Source organism: Parambassis ranga, chromosome 12 (assembly GCF_900634625.1).
Source record: "Parambassis ranga chromosome 12, fParRan2.1, whole genome shotgun sequence".
Taxonomy (NCBI): domain Eukaryota; kingdom Metazoa; phylum Chordata; class Actinopteri; family Ambassidae; genus Parambassis; species Parambassis ranga.
The window spans coordinates 7,734,140-7,751,111 of NC_041032.1; the positions used below are offsets into that span (position 1 = coordinate 7,734,140).

Sequence of the window (16,972 nt, forward strand, 5' to 3'; positions counted from 1 at the left end):
CTAAATGCTTCTGAAAGGGACTTCTTTCTGCTTTTCTTTATTGTTGTTTTTATACTATAACTATAACACTGGGCAGCAGTGGCTCAGTGGTATAGCAGGGTTGTCCAGTAACCGGAAGGTTGGTGGTTTGATCCCAACTCCTCCCTAGTCACTGTTGTTTGTCCTTGGGCAAGACACTTTACCTGCATAGCCTCCAATGTACTCACTGGTGTATGGCGCTCTTTGCTGGGCTGGCTTAAGCAATTTACCCATTGTGGGACTAATAAAGGTTTCAAAATTTAATAATATTATATTTTGTTAGATGATTTTGTTGAGAGGACTGACTGACTTGAAGCAGCAATGATTGAAGACATGGGCTAAAACAACATAGAGTCGTTTCTTCGTAAGAACTGATCATCAAAAAACATACATAGAGGCAAATAAATGAGGTAATGTTACAGGTTTAATGGTAAACATACTTGTAAAGAATAATCATCAAAATGAGAACCAAACAAAGGCAGGAGTGGTTATTTTGTCCACATGGGTCATCTAAGGTCACATGGGTCTTGTAACATTAACTGCATGGCACAGTTCCACACATTACATCAGCGCTTCATCCATTACTGTGTTGCATTTAATAAAGCAGTGAATCATTCATTCTGTCAGACAACATCAATTCATTTTAGTAGGTAAAAAACACACACACACACCATCACCTCAACAACAAACGTCTTGCTCCCACTTTTTCTGTCCGAACTCTATCGGACTCCTTTTAATATTGGACCCCCCTGTCTTACTGTCTACACATGTGTAAGGCTGCAGGTACTGTAGCACCAGTGTGAAGATACATACAGTGACGATCACTGCGGACTTTCAAGAAACAAACAAAGTTGCATTGGTTATGTATTGATTAGAGCTTGGATGGGCGTTGGAGTTAGATCATTTTCATCTGTAAAATACCACACTGTGTATATATTGAGTTAGAGTTAAGGGTGCCTTAGCACTTTTTTTTGTTAAATGCTTGTGTCAGTGGTAAAACATCTGGTCAATCAACAGAAATAATTAGCAAAGGTTTTGATAAAATAAATTGTTACTATATTTTTTTCCATTTCATACTTTCAGCTTCAGAAATGTGTTGTTCTTATATTAAAATAAACAAAACCTCCATGTTTTTTTCAACTTTTTTTCCTCTATTGACCAAACACTGCATTAGTTGTTAGAGTTATTGATAATATAAATTAGTGCTGAACAATAATCATCAGTTCAGTCTGGATTACGTTAACTCTTTATAAATGTTAAAGAGCGAGGTTAGTTAATCAAATGTACATTCAAAGATTAATACAATTGTGCATTGATCTGCATTTCTGGAGTGATTGTCCAGCTTTGTCTCCTGTGCATAAGATGGCATTTTCTATGGCTGATGTCACATTCTTGGCATAAATATAAAATTCAATGACATACACTACCTTTTAGATAGATAGATAAATTAGGTCCAAATTCTAAAACACAAGTGTTACAACATGTTCCTGTGATGGTCCCTGTGTTTAAACAGTTCAAAAATGAGCTGAGTTCACCCAACAGAATCCACACTGTCTGCCGCTCAGTCTGTGTCTGATAGATTCAAGCCAGAAAACAGATGGGGAGGAGGTTTTCTCGCCAGCCGAGAGGGAAACTAGTGCTTTGAAGTGGATTGCAGTCATTAATTCCCTCCATATCCCTGGCACACTGGGTACGACAAAACTGTGCTGACAGTCATGGCCGTGGAGCATGCTGCTTGTTTTGCTCTCACTCTGTTTTTAAATTAGTGTTGTTTGGCAAGGAAATCTTAGTGAGGATCATTACATAGACATAAGTGTAAAGAAAAAGTTCTTAACCTTTTTAGGGGTTTCACACTTTTGCATATTGGTCACCTGCTTTTTAATTTCTTACATCATGCTACAACATGAGCAGCAGTGGCTCAGTGGTATAGCAGGGTTGTTCAATAACTGGAGGGTTGGTTGTTCTCTCTTCCCTAGTCGTTCTTGGGCAAGACCCGCACTGCCTCCAGTGCACTCACTGGTGTGTCGCTTCTAGTTTAGTGAAGGTCAAAGTTGAGTGACAGCAATGTTTGTGCTCTGATTGTTCATGCCTATGGATGGATGTGCACTAATGAGTTCAAAAATTCTTACTCATAATGAGCTTAAAGTAACATCTTAGTCTGTTGTATACATTAAATCGATGTTTTCCCCTTTCAGGATAGCAGCTCCAAAATTCAGAAGTCCCTGTTCATATCATTAACATGTCTCAGATTATGCCAAGTGAAAAGGTTCAAGTGTGAACTCTGCCAGGCCCTTTTAGGTTGTCCTGACCACATTTGGAGATGCTCTGGGCCTTGGCTGTGTGTTGGAAAATATCCGACCTTTGCAAAAATCACACCAAATCTGTCAAATGTGTTAGACAACAGAAGACTTAAAATAACTAGGTGGACTGACCTTTTAATTGTATGGTAGTTAGAAATTCTAAAATCTGTACAATCAACGATATCAAAGATTCATAGCTGTCACCTGGCTGGTAAATATTTCATGGAAATAGTATCTCCTCACCAGCCCTGCCTATTGTCTTCCACTGGACTGGTGTGATTCATGTGATCAAGCCACCAGTAATATTAACTATCTCAATATGAGAAATGATTAGTCATACATGTGTGCTGATGCATACTAGATGCTTGTTCTGAGTGCGTGAAGGGACTGCCCACGCAGCTAACGAGGCCAGGGTGCAGAGGTCGAATGGTGATCACAGTCACTTACGATCAGGTAGTCACACCGGACACACTGGAGGAAAAAATGTGGCAGACAGGCAGGTTAAACTGTGATGACCTCTTCGGGCAGAGACTAGTCTTCACTTAGTGGACTGTTTGGAATGAACTCGCTGGTTTGACGGCTCGTCCAGCATGCTGTCAGGGACGGCGGGAGACCGCGTCTGGCAGCTGGTGAGTGGGTTAATGGAGCGTGCAGGTCTCCCCTCTAGCTCTTCATCCTAAGAATCAGAGGCATAGTGAGGCACAGCGTCAGAACTGAATGTGTTGGAGATTCTGAATTTAAAACTGTCATGTGACCAATAAAAAGAAGGTCTTAATCATTTCTTTTTATTGTCCAATTTATTTTTTCTGGCTCAAAGTCATAGCTCTATATCTTTCTTTAGCCTTGTCTCTTAACTGCAAGTAACAGGTATCATTTTAATTTCATTAGCTGGCCTTGTAGTGTCTTCTAATTAATTTCAGAATACATTTTATAGTCCTACGGATCTTGTTTGGACCATGATTTGGCCTCTCTCCATGAACTTTCATCGTTTTTTGGCACGCAAGATACTTTAAGAAAAGTGCACCTTAACAAGAAATCAGTGTTGTGTGTATAAAACTGCTTTCAGGCATGACTAAAGTGAAATGCCTACTAAATGCTCTGCTTATCAGAAGTTAGCCAACAGTGTCCAGTCTAATGACCAGAGGTTTGTACCGTGTCAGCGGTCTCCTCCCCTTCAGTGTGCTCTCCATACCGATTGTACATCTCCATGTCAGACAGAGCACTCTCCAGAGCCTCTTCTTCATAGTCAGTGTGGTAGTCTGACTCCTCTGATGAGGGGAGGACAGGAAGCACAGAAACACATTGTGGGTGAATAAACCGAAACATGTGGAGTGGAGAAGAGGTGACAAACACAAGTGGGCGTGCAGGTGAGTGAGTCAGAACGGTAAAAAATGTGCTGCATTGTGAGAAGTCAAACAGGGCATTTTGAGGAGTGATGCATGACAAATGGCTTATAAATAGGCAGAAGAGGATTAAATATATAGATGGTTGTATCAGAGAAGAACAAACATGCTGTTTTAAACCAGTTCACAATAATAACAAGCTGTGTTGTCGATGTGACGCTTATTTATTCATTTTAAACATGTAAGGATCACATGTGTGTCTGTTACCATCCACCAGAGGAGGTTTGACCGGCTCGATGCGGGACACAATTTCAGCCAGGTCAGTGAAGGAGGCGTTGGGACAAGTCACCACCTAAAACACACACACAAGTACAAATGTTTAGGTAACAAATAAAGATGTAATGTTTAGTTTTGACCAGCGCTACTAAATGTATAATGGCACATATACTGGAAGATATACATTATTCCCCAGAGTGGCAAGTGAAAATAGACTCTCATTAACTGCCAATGTGGCATGACTATTGTTTTATAGAATGACAATGGAAGCTGTTTAAAAGACATCTTAAGACTTACTGGTCCATACCCATACTAGTATCTCCATCGTTCTTTCCGCTCTTGTTCAGGTGCATTTGTAAGTTGTTTGCTTTGGTGTTATTGTCATAATTCTTTCACTATCAATTTGTACCTTCACCTTCAATCATGTACCACAAATGAATGTGGAGTCAAGGCATACTGAACTACACAAAACATATTTTGTGCATTTTGTTCTGAGTTACTTGATGTATTTCAAGTTAAATGAACAGCTTTGTGTCATTTTGGCCACATTCTGTTGTGTGTTATTGTGTGTTGTGCTTTTAATGACTTTGTTGTCATATTCTTTTCTACAGTATACATGTTCCTTTCCCCATCCTTACGTTGTTCTTGGTCTGAGTGTTGCAGAACTCCTCTTGGTGCCTGTCTTTTAACATATTTTCCACCACACCACTGCGACTCCATACATCAAACACAGTCTTCCCGTGCTGATATCCCACCTCCTGCATTACATGAACACACACATAAGGGCCTGACTCATTAAAACACATTCTGACGCAGCAAAACAGTGTAATGTCTGTTACTGATAAACATTTTTCTAAAATAAGTTGAGAAGAGAACAGTTTTAAACTTACAGCAATCTCATCAAACTTGCCAAACTCCAGAGTACGGTATCTGTCGATTGGAGGTCTGATGTACTCGCAGTAGTCACTGTTCTTCACAGATTCCAGCTGCCTCACACAGCACACGTATGCTAGCCGAGTCTGAATCTCTGCCATGTTCAACACCTATAGAAATGAACTTATGGATTACTGTAAAACACCTGCAAAAATATCCTTGCTGTTATTCATAGCACTCATTTATTTTTAAAACTTCCCCACACGGTATGTTGTCTTTTTTTTTTTTTTCTAAATCGATCCATCACCTTTACTTTCTCAGCTAGGGGGTTGAGGCGTTTCCATAGCAACCACCAGCCTGAGAGTGAGTCGCCGTAATTAGTGAGGTTGGTTTCATCCCGGCTGCCCACGTCAATAGCTATCACCACTTTGGCCCCCATGGAGCGTGCCACATCAGCTGGAAGAGACAGATGAAATCAAAACCATTGGTGCAGGGGGAAGAACAGGGCATCACGAAAAATCAAAATACAGGTATGGTAATAATAGAAAATGCTCTGAGAAAGAAGACAAACTTTACTTTCTCCCTTGGAAGTATGGCAACTAAAAAGTGTGTAACAAACCAGGCAAGTTGTTGATGTAGCCTCCATCCATCAGTAGATGTCCATCTTTGGGGTCACAGAGAGGAGGCAGATATCCTGACAGAGACATGCTGGAACGAACATACCGCCACAGAGAACCTCGAACAGCAAATAGGCAATTCTGTAAGTTTTTACGGCTTTTAATTATGCAGTATGTCTTTAATAGAAAGCAATCATCCTGAACAGATTGAAAATTAAATTAATCAGTGGAACTAATTAAAGGGTCGGTTCACCAATGAGGACAATGACCATATGCACCCTTTGGTTAGATGGGTCTTTCCACTGTCACTGACCTTCAAAACAAAACGATGACACAAACATTACACCTACCATCAGTGTGTACTCTCATGGCGGAGGCAGTGATGTCAGTTGTGATATTGAAATATGGGATCCAGAGGTCCTGCAACAACAGATAACATCAAGTTTAGGTGTGTTGGATGTTTATCTACTCAAACTGACATTCATGTGCTCTCATTTGTGATACCCATTCAAGTTCTGTTATTTGGAGAATCCAGCTCACCTCTATCTGTTTGCTTTTGAAGACATTGCTGATGCTGGAGTTGAAGGCAGCGCCAGAAAACATAGAGGTGATAGGATATGTCAAATCCAGAACCTTCTGAAACACTGAAGTCATTTCCTACAGTAGAAAAGTCAGGGGAAAAAAGCTCTTCAAATCCTTCATACAACTCCAAGAGGTGTTTTCCTCAGGCACAAAGAAGATTTTTTTTAAAAAATCCCTTAAAACCATTAGCCATTTAAAAAATCTTGACAAAAATCTTTCCTTTTCATTACTATTTTCACTTTGTTCATCCGACTTTGCTGAGGACAAACTCTTTTTATGGCACAGCGGCTCTTTTTTAATTTGATACTAAGGAGCAACAACCCAGCCAGCTGCTTCTGCAGGGAAGGTTCAGAACCAAGGACAGAGCCAGAAGGGGAGGGGCTCTATATATGGTGGAAACAAAAATCATACCATATGCTGTGCCTGCAGACCCGGCGACAAAGCAGGCGTCTCAAATTAGCCATCATGGATGATCATGGTAATAACCTAACTAATTCCACATGGAAAGTGTGGATTACAAAAGAAGATTATTTGAGGAGCACATTCATGCAAGACTCGGTGGCAAGTGTAAAATCTCTAAACCCTTTTGCTTCTTGAGAATATCAAAACTATGAAATTTAGGGAACAAACACAAGGTCCAATCTGTGCACCTATGTAACACCTAAGAGATGTATCAAAGGTCATGATAATACATTGTAAAAGATTCCCCAAATCCAACCCAGAACCGTTTATTTATAGTAAGTCATTATGTGATTGTTCATAATGGGATTTTGTGTCTAAACACTACTGTGACTCTCACCATTGCCCATTCTCTGGCCCTTATCCTCATGCGGCTGTGGCTTCGGTCTTCAGCATATAGTGCCCCCATCAGGGAACCAATTGAAGTCCCTCCAATGAGGTCCACTGGGATACCAGCTTCACAGAGTGCTCGCATGATGCCCACTTGGGAACAACCCCTGATCAAGAGGAGAGGAAAATATGGGTTATAGTGAGGATTTTATAGGATATAATGAACTGTGGGTAAGAATCTTACCTGGCTCCACCCCCTCCAAGGATCAGAGCAATAGCGTTTCCTGTAAGAACACGAGCCAAGCGGGAGAAGTCTGAGTGTCGGTCTGCTGGCTTCTCAAACACACGTTGGTACAGCTCCAACTGAAAGAAAGATTTATGAGAATACTTAATGACAGGTTAATAGTAGATCAGTGCTTTAGATTTTTAGATTGATGCCCATATTTGCTATTCTGACCAGTTTGGGCAGGCTTCTCTTAGAGAAAACCCTTCGAGGACAGGAGAGGTGTAGGTGTCTTGAGATCCAGCTTCGCATGTTGAGCCAGTCCACAGTTCCTTTAGGTGGGGGGCCGTCTTCTCTGTGCAACAGCACCAGCTGCTTCTGGGCACGCACTGCGCTTCCTTCCAACATACGCTCCAGCTAGGGGGAAAGGCAGTGAGCACAATGTTGTAGAACATATCATACACCTGACTTTCTTCAGAGAGGCTCCTGAGTCATGCTTGAACAGATATAATGAGATGAGAATTTTGAGTTCAAGCCCAGAAAAAGAAGTACTAAAGAAAAGTGTTAGGATTAAACAAACAAAATATAACAGCATGTGTACAGGTATGTGATTGCTCTTGCTTTCAGAGACAAATGAAACCAGAAGGATTATTTGAACAAGTACAATGTAGCTAATAATTGTTACAAGTGGGGAATTTTGGATAGCAGTTTGAGCAATAAGAGCAGAATGGAAGGATATTTTATGAGACGAGTTTTAATTAAAAGTCTACAAGAAAACTGAACTGCAATTTCCTTGATTAGGTACTTTTATTATGCAACATTTCTGAATGAACATTCTAATAGAAAAAGGAAAATAGTCTGAGAGGAAGGTCAGATCTGCAGCCTGGTTGACAGGCCCTCCCTACCTCTGGTGAAGGTTCAGTGTCTGTGCAAGGTGAGTGTGTGTGTGTGTGACCTGAAAGATAAAATCAACCCAGAGCTATGACTCATTCTGAGGCTGGGCAAATATTGATCCATCTTACCATTTCTATCACCAATGCCTGTTAAACGGGGATACATTCTTTTCTTTTCTATCTGTAAAGGCAATTACCTCTCCTTCAACGGCTGGACGTGCACTTTTTCCTCCACAACCTGCCTCCCTTTCACAACATCCAGTCTGCCCTTTGCTCATTTCTCCTGTATGCTCAAGGGTCAAATACAATGTGTTCACAGTAGGTCTGTCCCTTGGTATATCCATGATTCAGGAGCATAATGATCAGAACTGAAATTTGCTGGACAAGAAATTATGTGTATAATATTATGTGACTGCTCACAGCTCATTTACTAATTACAATAATAAAGAACAAAAACAAAACAACATGTGTGTTTTCTGTTTCAGCTAACAAAACTCACATTGACAAATACAGAATGGGCCATGAAGCATTTGACACTTTGGGAAACTCACTTTCATGTTCAGCACTGGATGATAAGAGGGGTACCACACTGATGTCAGCAGAATAAATGAAGCAACAATCAGTAATTTTGATGATCAGGCACAGAGACTTCTGGCTGACACTGTAAGGTCACTGAAAATCCAGCAGAGACTTTAGGAAGTTGGTAATGTGGTTAAACAATCTAACTGCAACTTGACTCATAGTACTGTGCAAAAAAACTAATTTCTACTATTAGCTTCTGTAGTAAGGGTGTGTTTCTCTCCTCTGTTACACCCTCACTGAGCAGCAAGAGCAACCTCTCTTCACCTGTAACACTTTCTACCACCTCACCTCTCCCACAACTGGGTCCTGCTCCCCTAGTCCCACGATAATGATGCAGTCAGCCTGACGGATGCACCGCTGTGTCCATGGGGTCAGTGTGTAGTCAGTCTGGTACAGAACTATGCGATGGATGTCTTCTTGTTGGCCTAGCCAGCTAGACAGACGGTATTCATGAACACTGAAGAGAAAAGGAGTCCATTAATGACAGGCGGCACTGCCTTGCTGGCAGCATACTGTAGATCCATTTTCCAGTTGTGCCAGCAGAGTGTACTTGAACAGAATTTAATAGGTAAGTAAAAAGAAAGAAACCTCAAACGGCAGTTTGACAAAAGAAAAGATTAGATGTTGAGACACGAAACGTACCTGTCTAGAGCTGCAGCTCCAAGGCGCTGTTTGATGATATCACTGGTCAGCAGAAGTGTGGGACCTGTACAGTTAGAAAACAGGTCCTGACTTGACCCTTCTGACCAAATATTGGCAATTCACAGACAGTTTGGAGGCTAGCCATAGTACATAATCAGGTAAAACTTAAATATAAATATGAAACTGAATATAAAAATGTGTCATTTTCTTACCTATTGCAAGGAGTGCATGCTGCAGCTCCAGGGTGAAGGCAGTCAGAGGTACCTCTTCTGACACAGGCAGGACTGTCACAGTAGACAGGTTGGAGGCTTGGTTCCCAGCATCCCACTTACTTCCTGGAGTGTGGAGGGCCAAACTGCGAGCTGAGGACATATTACAGATTTAAATCTTTCATCAATACACAGTTGTGTTAAATACTGAAAGCAGTGAGATAACCCAAAGCCAAACCAAGCACTAGTGAGATGCCGTGTGCATACAGATGTGTTCTAACAAGATAAGCCAACTCAAACATTGTAGATGCACACACCTGTCAGAGGGCCATTGACCTGCTGGAGGATCTTTTGTCCTAGTAAGTGGATTAATCTGGTGACAACCTGAGAAAAATATTGAACGATTCAGTACATCATGATAAAGCAGTGTTTCCAGTGATCTGACCGACGTGGGACATCAGTTATGTTTCTTGTTCAGATTATTTAACATTATTAGTAAAGTCTACCTGTGGGAATTTTCTCTTGATGGAGCTGAGAGCTCCTTCTGGTAGCTTGGCCAGCTCAGAGTCTCGTACAGCATGTACTGTGGTGGCTCTGTTCTGATGAGTCAGGGCCTCCACCTGCAGACATGTATGCCACATCACATCATTGTTCACTCAGACAGAAAGTGAGAAGTAAAAACAAAACCCAAAACATTTCAAAATATGTCAACAAATAGCATATACTAAAACTGAAATCCATTTAAAGTTTTAATAATCAGTGGCTGTCCAGGAGCTATGTACTGTTCCAATAGTTTCTGAGCTAACAAGTAAGTGCTATAAATAAGATCTCTCAATCTCATCATCCAGAGCTGACGTCAACACAGCAGTGCTAAATGCGTCTCACAATGTTAGCCAGCTCTATAACAATCTTATTTTCACTATCACATAAGCTGCAATGACAGCTTTCCTCCTCCAGGTAACAGTAACCATAGCATCCATCAAGCCAGGTATTATTAGAAGCCTTGTAGCAGAGACCAACCAAAGGAAAGTATGTGAGGTTATCAAAATGAAAATGCAAACATTAGTATTCGCTTCAAGTCCAACACTAAGGAAAGGAACATAGATATATCTATTTATACAGAATATTATAGAAGGCCTTTCATCCCAGATGCATATTCAGTCTACTTCATAAATTATGTTCACCACCAAGAGACCCTAACCACTAACAATTTTAGTCCTACAGCTTTTGTGCTTCAGCACATTTAATTTGAAATTATTTTAAATTCTGAATACCAAATTAAAGCTGAGACTTTGCATGTTAATGCAATAAACCAAATTTTATTGTGTAAGGGAATGTTCTGAAGCAAAGGGAGACTGTAACTGTCTTAATACTATCACTTTGATTGTATATTATTTGTAAATGTATACAAGACTTGGCCTATCTACTACTTGAAATTGTCGCTGCCTAAAGCATAATGACAGTGATGAAATAATCATAAAATGTACTTGGTTACATTTTTAATTCCTGGCAGTGAATAGTTTTATGGTCATACTTGTTGAACTGTTGGTCTGATTGGGAAACATTGTGTATTGAGACTGAATGTGCTTATCTATAGATAGTAACATTTCCTAATGCATTATTAACTCTCGATTTTTAATAGACTTTATCATGCCATGAAGCTAATGATTTTGTTGCAGAAATTTAAAGGAAAACTATCCTCCCCCCTCTCTTGCTGTCATGATCCTTACCACTCCAATTAGGTCACCACGTCCGTACTCTCCGATCAGCTCCTTCTTACCATCCTCCTTCATAATTACAGAGCGCAGTCGACCACTCAGCACTATAAAGGTGCTGTCGGATTTCTCTCCCTGCCTGAAAAAGAAAATGTACAAAGGACTTCAGTTCATTGCAATCAAGTCAGACAACTAAAACCAAATGTAAGAATTTATTTGCCTCCAACTTGATTTTATAACTCTTCTCCCGCTCAAAAACGATGTCTGTACAGTTGACAAAAATATTTTCTGAGATCCATTAAATAAAGAGAATACCTGTACACGGCCCTGCCAGCTTCCACAGCCATCCAGTCCAGAGCAAAGTCTATCTGTCTGACAAAAGATGACATCCTCCTCACCACTGTGTGAGCAATGTTGAGCACTACTTTTGGTTCCACACGCATTATCCTGAGGAATAAACAAAAATACACAGAAAAAGTAGGTCAAAGAAAGCACACAGATCATTCTTGTTTTAACTAAAGCAGTGGTAGTGAAAGTGTCCATGGGACTGACTCATAGAAGTGCGTTTTGGAAATGGAGAGGAAGCTGCAGTCCCGCTGGGCTCGCACAGTGAAGATAAGGGGCTCGCCAGTCAGGACGGCAAGTTGACCAACAAGCTCTCCGGGATGCGTCACAAACAGACGAGTCTCTTCTTCACGGTCTATCATTCGCTGGTAAACATGGAGGAGGCCAGAAATCACAAACTGGACGTTCACCTCCTAAAACACAGACAGGGGGGCAAATAAGAAGAAATCTATGCAGTTTAATTTGTTTGTGTTGTGAGAAGCCTCCAAAGTTAGAGAGACAAGTTTTTCCAGTTGCCATGCCTTGGTTTCTATCAATGTTTCATCAGAAGATTTTTGTTAACTGTCTGCACAAATACCAAGAAGTATAAACCACTGTTTTCTAACCTGGTCTCCCTGACGAGCTACCACAGAACCAGCTTTGACTTGGTGAAGGGTAACTCTGCCCTCAAGTAGGCTGGGATCCTGCAATAGACAAGAAAATACAACATTTAATTATTTATTTTTAAATGATGGAATCACTGAAATACAGTATTCACAGGAGCTGAAGTAAATATTCTCTTATCAGCCTCCCACCTGCAGCTGGATGATTGACAGCAGGTCCCTCTTTGCAGCTTGGAGGATTGTGCTGCTTTTACTGAGGTGTAAGGTATCAGAGTGCCCTCCACTGTCTGTATAGTGAAACACTTCTGTCGGCGTGTGCTGCATCGTCACACTCTTCTTTAGACTGGACTAAAGAGATGGGCAAAAAAAATATGATTTGTAGTGGATAAACAGACAGGAAGCAGCATATGCTGAAGCAGATGCGCTTTGTAGTGTTACATCTGCAAGCCAAATCTTACTTTTTGAGTGACAGGACTGGGCGGAGCCTCCTCTATGGTGACTCGAGCTCGTTCACAAGCCATGTTCAGGTCATTACCTGTACCTCGGGGGGGGGGGGGAAGATAAGGATTATGTATGTACCCTTGTTTTCGGATCAGTGACTGCGATAAATTTCTGCAGGAAATGAATACAGGCATATGCCATTTGGTGACCGCTTATGTCCAAGACACACCTGCACAGTCGGTGGTCGTTGAGATGGAACGGAGCTTCCTGTAGCTGTTTGAAGGACTGTCCTTCACACCATCTGTTTAATGTAAAAATAGGTGCCAGAACAGGATCAGTTTGGAAACAACACAAAGCGAATGTGTGTGGAGTGTATGTTTAGAATAATACAGCAAGTGTGCGCAGTTTGACCTGTCTCCATCGGGCTCTCTGGCGTCCCAGCGGGTAATTCATCCTGGAAGTGAAGGCGACGAGTCGTCTTTGCAGAATTTGCCTCTCCCATCACATTGTTAATATTGGTTAAGGGAACTGCCTGGCTATCCTGCCAATCAAGCAAGAGTGACAAAAAACGGGGGAACTTTATTATGTTCAAGTTACGTTTGTTTAGCTTTATGTTATTTTACAAAATCAACATTCATAGTGATAGGGCACAGACACTTATAATGAGGGACTTATTATTTTGGTTAGGGCACATGAGAATTAAAAGTAGTACGTAGCCACTGGTTCAAATAATTTTATACTCCTAATAAATATTTTTTTTAAATATTCAAGAATTAGTAAAGCGAACACCCCTCCAAATATTTACTTTTCGATTAAGGACAAAATTACGGAGTATTTTCGACACCAGGTTATACAGGTTACTGCCTTCCCTGTTGCTGTGAAAGGGGTTATTTTTATTCATTTTCACTGAGCTTTATGGAAGACTGAGATATGATGCTGTGCTTAATGTTGTGTGAAATTAGCTTGAGTGTGTGACCAAGTGTGGATGTGCCTCTCTGTCAGTGTTTATGTACAGTTTCATTTAAAGTCATGCTTAGGTGTCCAGCGTGAGCCTTTCTGCAAGACACACACAAATATGCGTGCACTAATTAATTCCCCTCCTACCGGATTGAACAGCTCGGTTGTTAGGCCCAGGTAGTTATGTAATGCCAAAAAGGTGACTCTTTGGAGGCGCACCATAATTATCTGCAACACAAACAAAATAAAACACTGAGCGACACAGAGCAGAACATATACATTTGGTTGTAGCTGCATTCAAATAACATCAAAATGGTGGTGTTTAATTTAGTGTTGTTCCATAGGAGCAGACAAAAACATTCTGCATGCATTATTTGCCATCACAACAATCTCTTACCTGAATGACGCGCACAAGTGTTTCTGGGTATTTCCTAAACACTGACTCAAAGGCTGATGCAGGTAAACGCAGGATGGTGGAGCGAACTGCAGCCCGTGCCGATACAGTCTTATATGGAGCTGGATAACCCTGTGAAAACAGTATTTACTCCAGTTTTACTCCAGTTTTTACATCCAATTAAATAGAACTGTTGGTTTAAGTCTTTTTGTAAGAACTTAGATTTAGTGCTTACAACATTTTAATCATGTGGCCTCAATATTAACAAACAATACAAACAAATACAAACTTATGGTAATTCCGTCTTGTGATCACTGATCAAAGGTACATTTCTGAGCTTAACTGATTTTTTTGTTTGTTTGAATTAATCAGTTAAGCAATGATAAGCACAATCCCCAACAACAGGCTAATTGAGACTAAAAAACTAAACAAAATCACCCTGTTTTGCCAAAAAATAGCTTTAAGTATGGTAATAACAATTCACTTGCACAATGGCAAAAAATAAAGAGCGGAAATAGACCACAGCATGGGACTAAACAAAAAAGCGTAAATCTGCTGGCTGGAACATGGGGATATAAAGGTAATGGATAAACAACTTACACAGACAGATCAGAATGCAAATGAGCACAAGCCCTAGTGTGATGAGCAAAGAGAAAAAATAGGAGCTCACAGTGATAATGTCCAGAATACTGAGCAGGCTGTGGACGCTGTCCCCTGGGTGCACATCCTTTACCACGGGTTCTGTGCCATCCTAAAAAAAAAAGAAGAAAGAAAGCGTTGTGTGTTTGTTCAGTCCTGAAGCCAACATGATGTCTTGCACTGGGAATCAACAGAGGTCCATTAGGATGAGAATGATGAGAGGTCAAGTGATTCAAACAGTTAAATAGGATGCCACTAATTTCTTGTGTGATTTTATGGCAGAATACATCTGGTTAAAAGCTGCTTTACTGCACTCTTCTGTTTATATATTCATGTATCTAATTTTGAACTCATATTATATATTACATCTTATTTCTGAATTAGTCTGACAAGAAGGCGACCTTGAGCTCAAAAAAGCCTTTAACATACATTTTCTTGAATGCACAGTTCAAGTCGTCCATCCTGGACCACAAAGATGCTGTCATCATCGTTTCCAGGCCTGAACAGAACTTCACCCTCCTGCAGCTCAACAAACACCATGTGCCTACACAGCTCCAGGAACAAAGGCTTCTCAAAATGACCCAAGACCCTACAACAAGGTACAGAACACACGCATCATACAAATACACAGAAAAAAACAACAGGAGGATAAAAACTACACGCTGTATATTTGTCTACCTGACATTTTTCAGCATGTAGAGGACCTCAGAGGGCAGGTTTGAACTTTGCACATCAAACTCTGTTAGGTCGGCCTCCAGCAAGGAGGGAGGGGGTTCCTTGTGCTGCAAGGTGGGAGGATCTTTACGGATCCTCAGGATTCTGTCAGCACACAAAAAAACACAAAGTTTACAAAAATTAAATAATGTACAGGAACACAACATAAGCAAACAAATTGTGTTCAAATGCATGAACGGTGCATACTTGCGAGCTATGCTCAGCACTTTGGTTCTTTTACGTATGCGCTGCGGCTGCTTTGACACTGAGGTAGAGGAGGGAGGAGGAATTGCAGACAATGTCTGGACCTTAGAAAAGCACATACATACTTAACATTAGGTTTAATCCAGAGGCACAAACATATTTAATGTGAAGAAATGTGTAGACAAAACCTTTCGCATGATCTTCCTTCCATAGAAAAGCACTTTATCTCGTTTTCTAAAGCGATAATGAGGTACTCCAGGCTTCTGTTCACCTTTTCAGGAAATAAAACAAATAAATTGCAGGTTAGATTGGATACAGAAATATATATTAAAGAGCAAATGGTACGTTTAGAAAGGGGGTGAATGACTCACGAGCAAGTCTGTATCTCCTGTAAAGGAGGAGCACCACAATCCCAATCAATGAGACTGCAACTGCAGCTCCAATCAGTACACCAGTCAGCTAGAAGAGCAACGCAACAACAATATGGTTACACAAGAAAGGCATATGGTGTTGTGTAGCTGCAAACAGACATTAGGGTGCTGTTCTAGAAACCCTATCCACCAAATCACAGTAAATATTGAAAGTACATTTTACAGCCAGCATAAAACAAAATGTATCCATAGATACACAGTTAATCAAACCAAGCCCAACTGTGCAAACAACCACAACAATCTGATAACATTTTATTATTACAGCATGAACTAAGTCATATCAGTGCCATGTTATTTCATACCATGGTGGTCTGCATCCTCTCCTCCACAAACTTTTGCAACCGTGCGCTGAATTCATTTTTGCTGTTCATCAGCACCTAAACATTAATTAGATAAGCACAATCATTTTCACAACTGCCTGTTCTTTTCCAAGTGACGCGCATTGCCTTAAATGAGTGCGCTGTTTACCGAAGTGGCCCGTTTGCACAGATCTCCGTCATTCTCTTGACAGTCCATCCTGTAAGGCAAAGAAACGATACGACCCAAGCATAAACTGAGACTGTGGCGTTACACAAAAATAACTCACAGTTCATGGAGCGATCACAAGTTGTGGACAACTAGGGAAAATATGAAAAGGGGAAGATGGATTTGCACGACAGCAGCTTTCACCCGCCAGACATTTTCGTCATCTAGCGTCGTGAACAGCTATAAATACGACTTTATGTCACAGCGACTAAACAACAAGCTTGTTAATGGGCCAGCAACATTGTTAATACCGGTAATGTTAGCCGTAAGTGCTTAACTTATTCTATTCTTAACGTTAGCTTGCTAACGATAGCTACAATAACGTTAGCTAGCAGCTCTCTAGCTAATGTTATTGTTAGCCCTCTTGCCTAGAACAATACGTAACATCACAGTCAATCATTTTAGAACTGTGAGCGAACCGAAAACACGCGGCTTACTTTTAGATGAGTTCTACCTTCACGCTAGTGACATCGTTAAATCAGACAATGGAGTAAAGTTAGCAGGTGGCTAACAAAGTTTTCTGTATGCTGTCACTTGCTTAGCCCCGCCCTTAACTGCGGTTACCTTGGTACCGCTCTCAGGACTTATCCAATCAGAAACGGCGAAGGGTACTCGTCTTCCTGTTTACATCTGTTGTAGCTGATGTATACTTTATATT

The 16,972-nt window shown here is 40.8% G+C and overlaps 1 protein-coding gene across 2 annotated transcripts; it reads right to left on the reverse strand.

The window, feature by feature from the left end:
• Nucleotides 1–424: 424 nt before the first annotated feature.
• Nucleotides 425–16,882, reverse strand: pnpla7a (patatin-like phospholipase domain containing 7a). Of its 2 annotated transcripts, none has more exons than XM_028417686.1 (36): nucleotides 16,752–16,882; nucleotides 16,258–16,306; nucleotides 16,092–16,166; nucleotides 15,730–15,817; nucleotides 15,547–15,629; nucleotides 15,362–15,462; nucleotides 15,119–15,259; nucleotides 14,870–15,029; nucleotides 14,472–14,552; nucleotides 13,805–13,933; nucleotides 13,555–13,635; nucleotides 12,862–12,991; nucleotides 12,680–12,751; nucleotides 12,468–12,544; nucleotides 12,202–12,357; nucleotides 12,013–12,090; nucleotides 11,615–11,820; nucleotides 11,378–11,509; nucleotides 11,078–11,201; nucleotides 9,854–9,967; nucleotides 9,665–9,731; nucleotides 9,351–9,500; nucleotides 9,139–9,202; nucleotides 8,785–8,953; nucleotides 7,256–7,438; nucleotides 7,043–7,161; nucleotides 6,809–6,965; nucleotides 5,968–6,084; nucleotides 5,778–5,847; nucleotides 5,430–5,546; nucleotides 5,118–5,266; nucleotides 4,828–4,980; nucleotides 4,576–4,695; nucleotides 3,929–4,013; nucleotides 3,471–3,586; nucleotides 425–2,994 (listed from the first exon to the last, which is right to left on the reverse strand). In XM_028417686.1, exons 2-36 carry the CDS (start codon nucleotides 16,303–16,305, stop codon nucleotides 2,857–2,859), a joined length of 4,050 nt encoding a protein of 1,349 aa, XP_028273487.1. In that variant the 5' UTR covers nucleotide 16,306; nucleotides 16,752–16,882; the 3' UTR covers nucleotides 425–2,856. The 2 variants fall into 2 exon arrangements, with proteins under 2 accessions (XP_028273487.1, XP_028273486.1); XM_028417685.1 differs by having other exon boundaries at nucleotides 12,468–12,550.
• Between the last annotated feature and the right edge of the window lie 90 nt (nucleotides 16,883–16,972).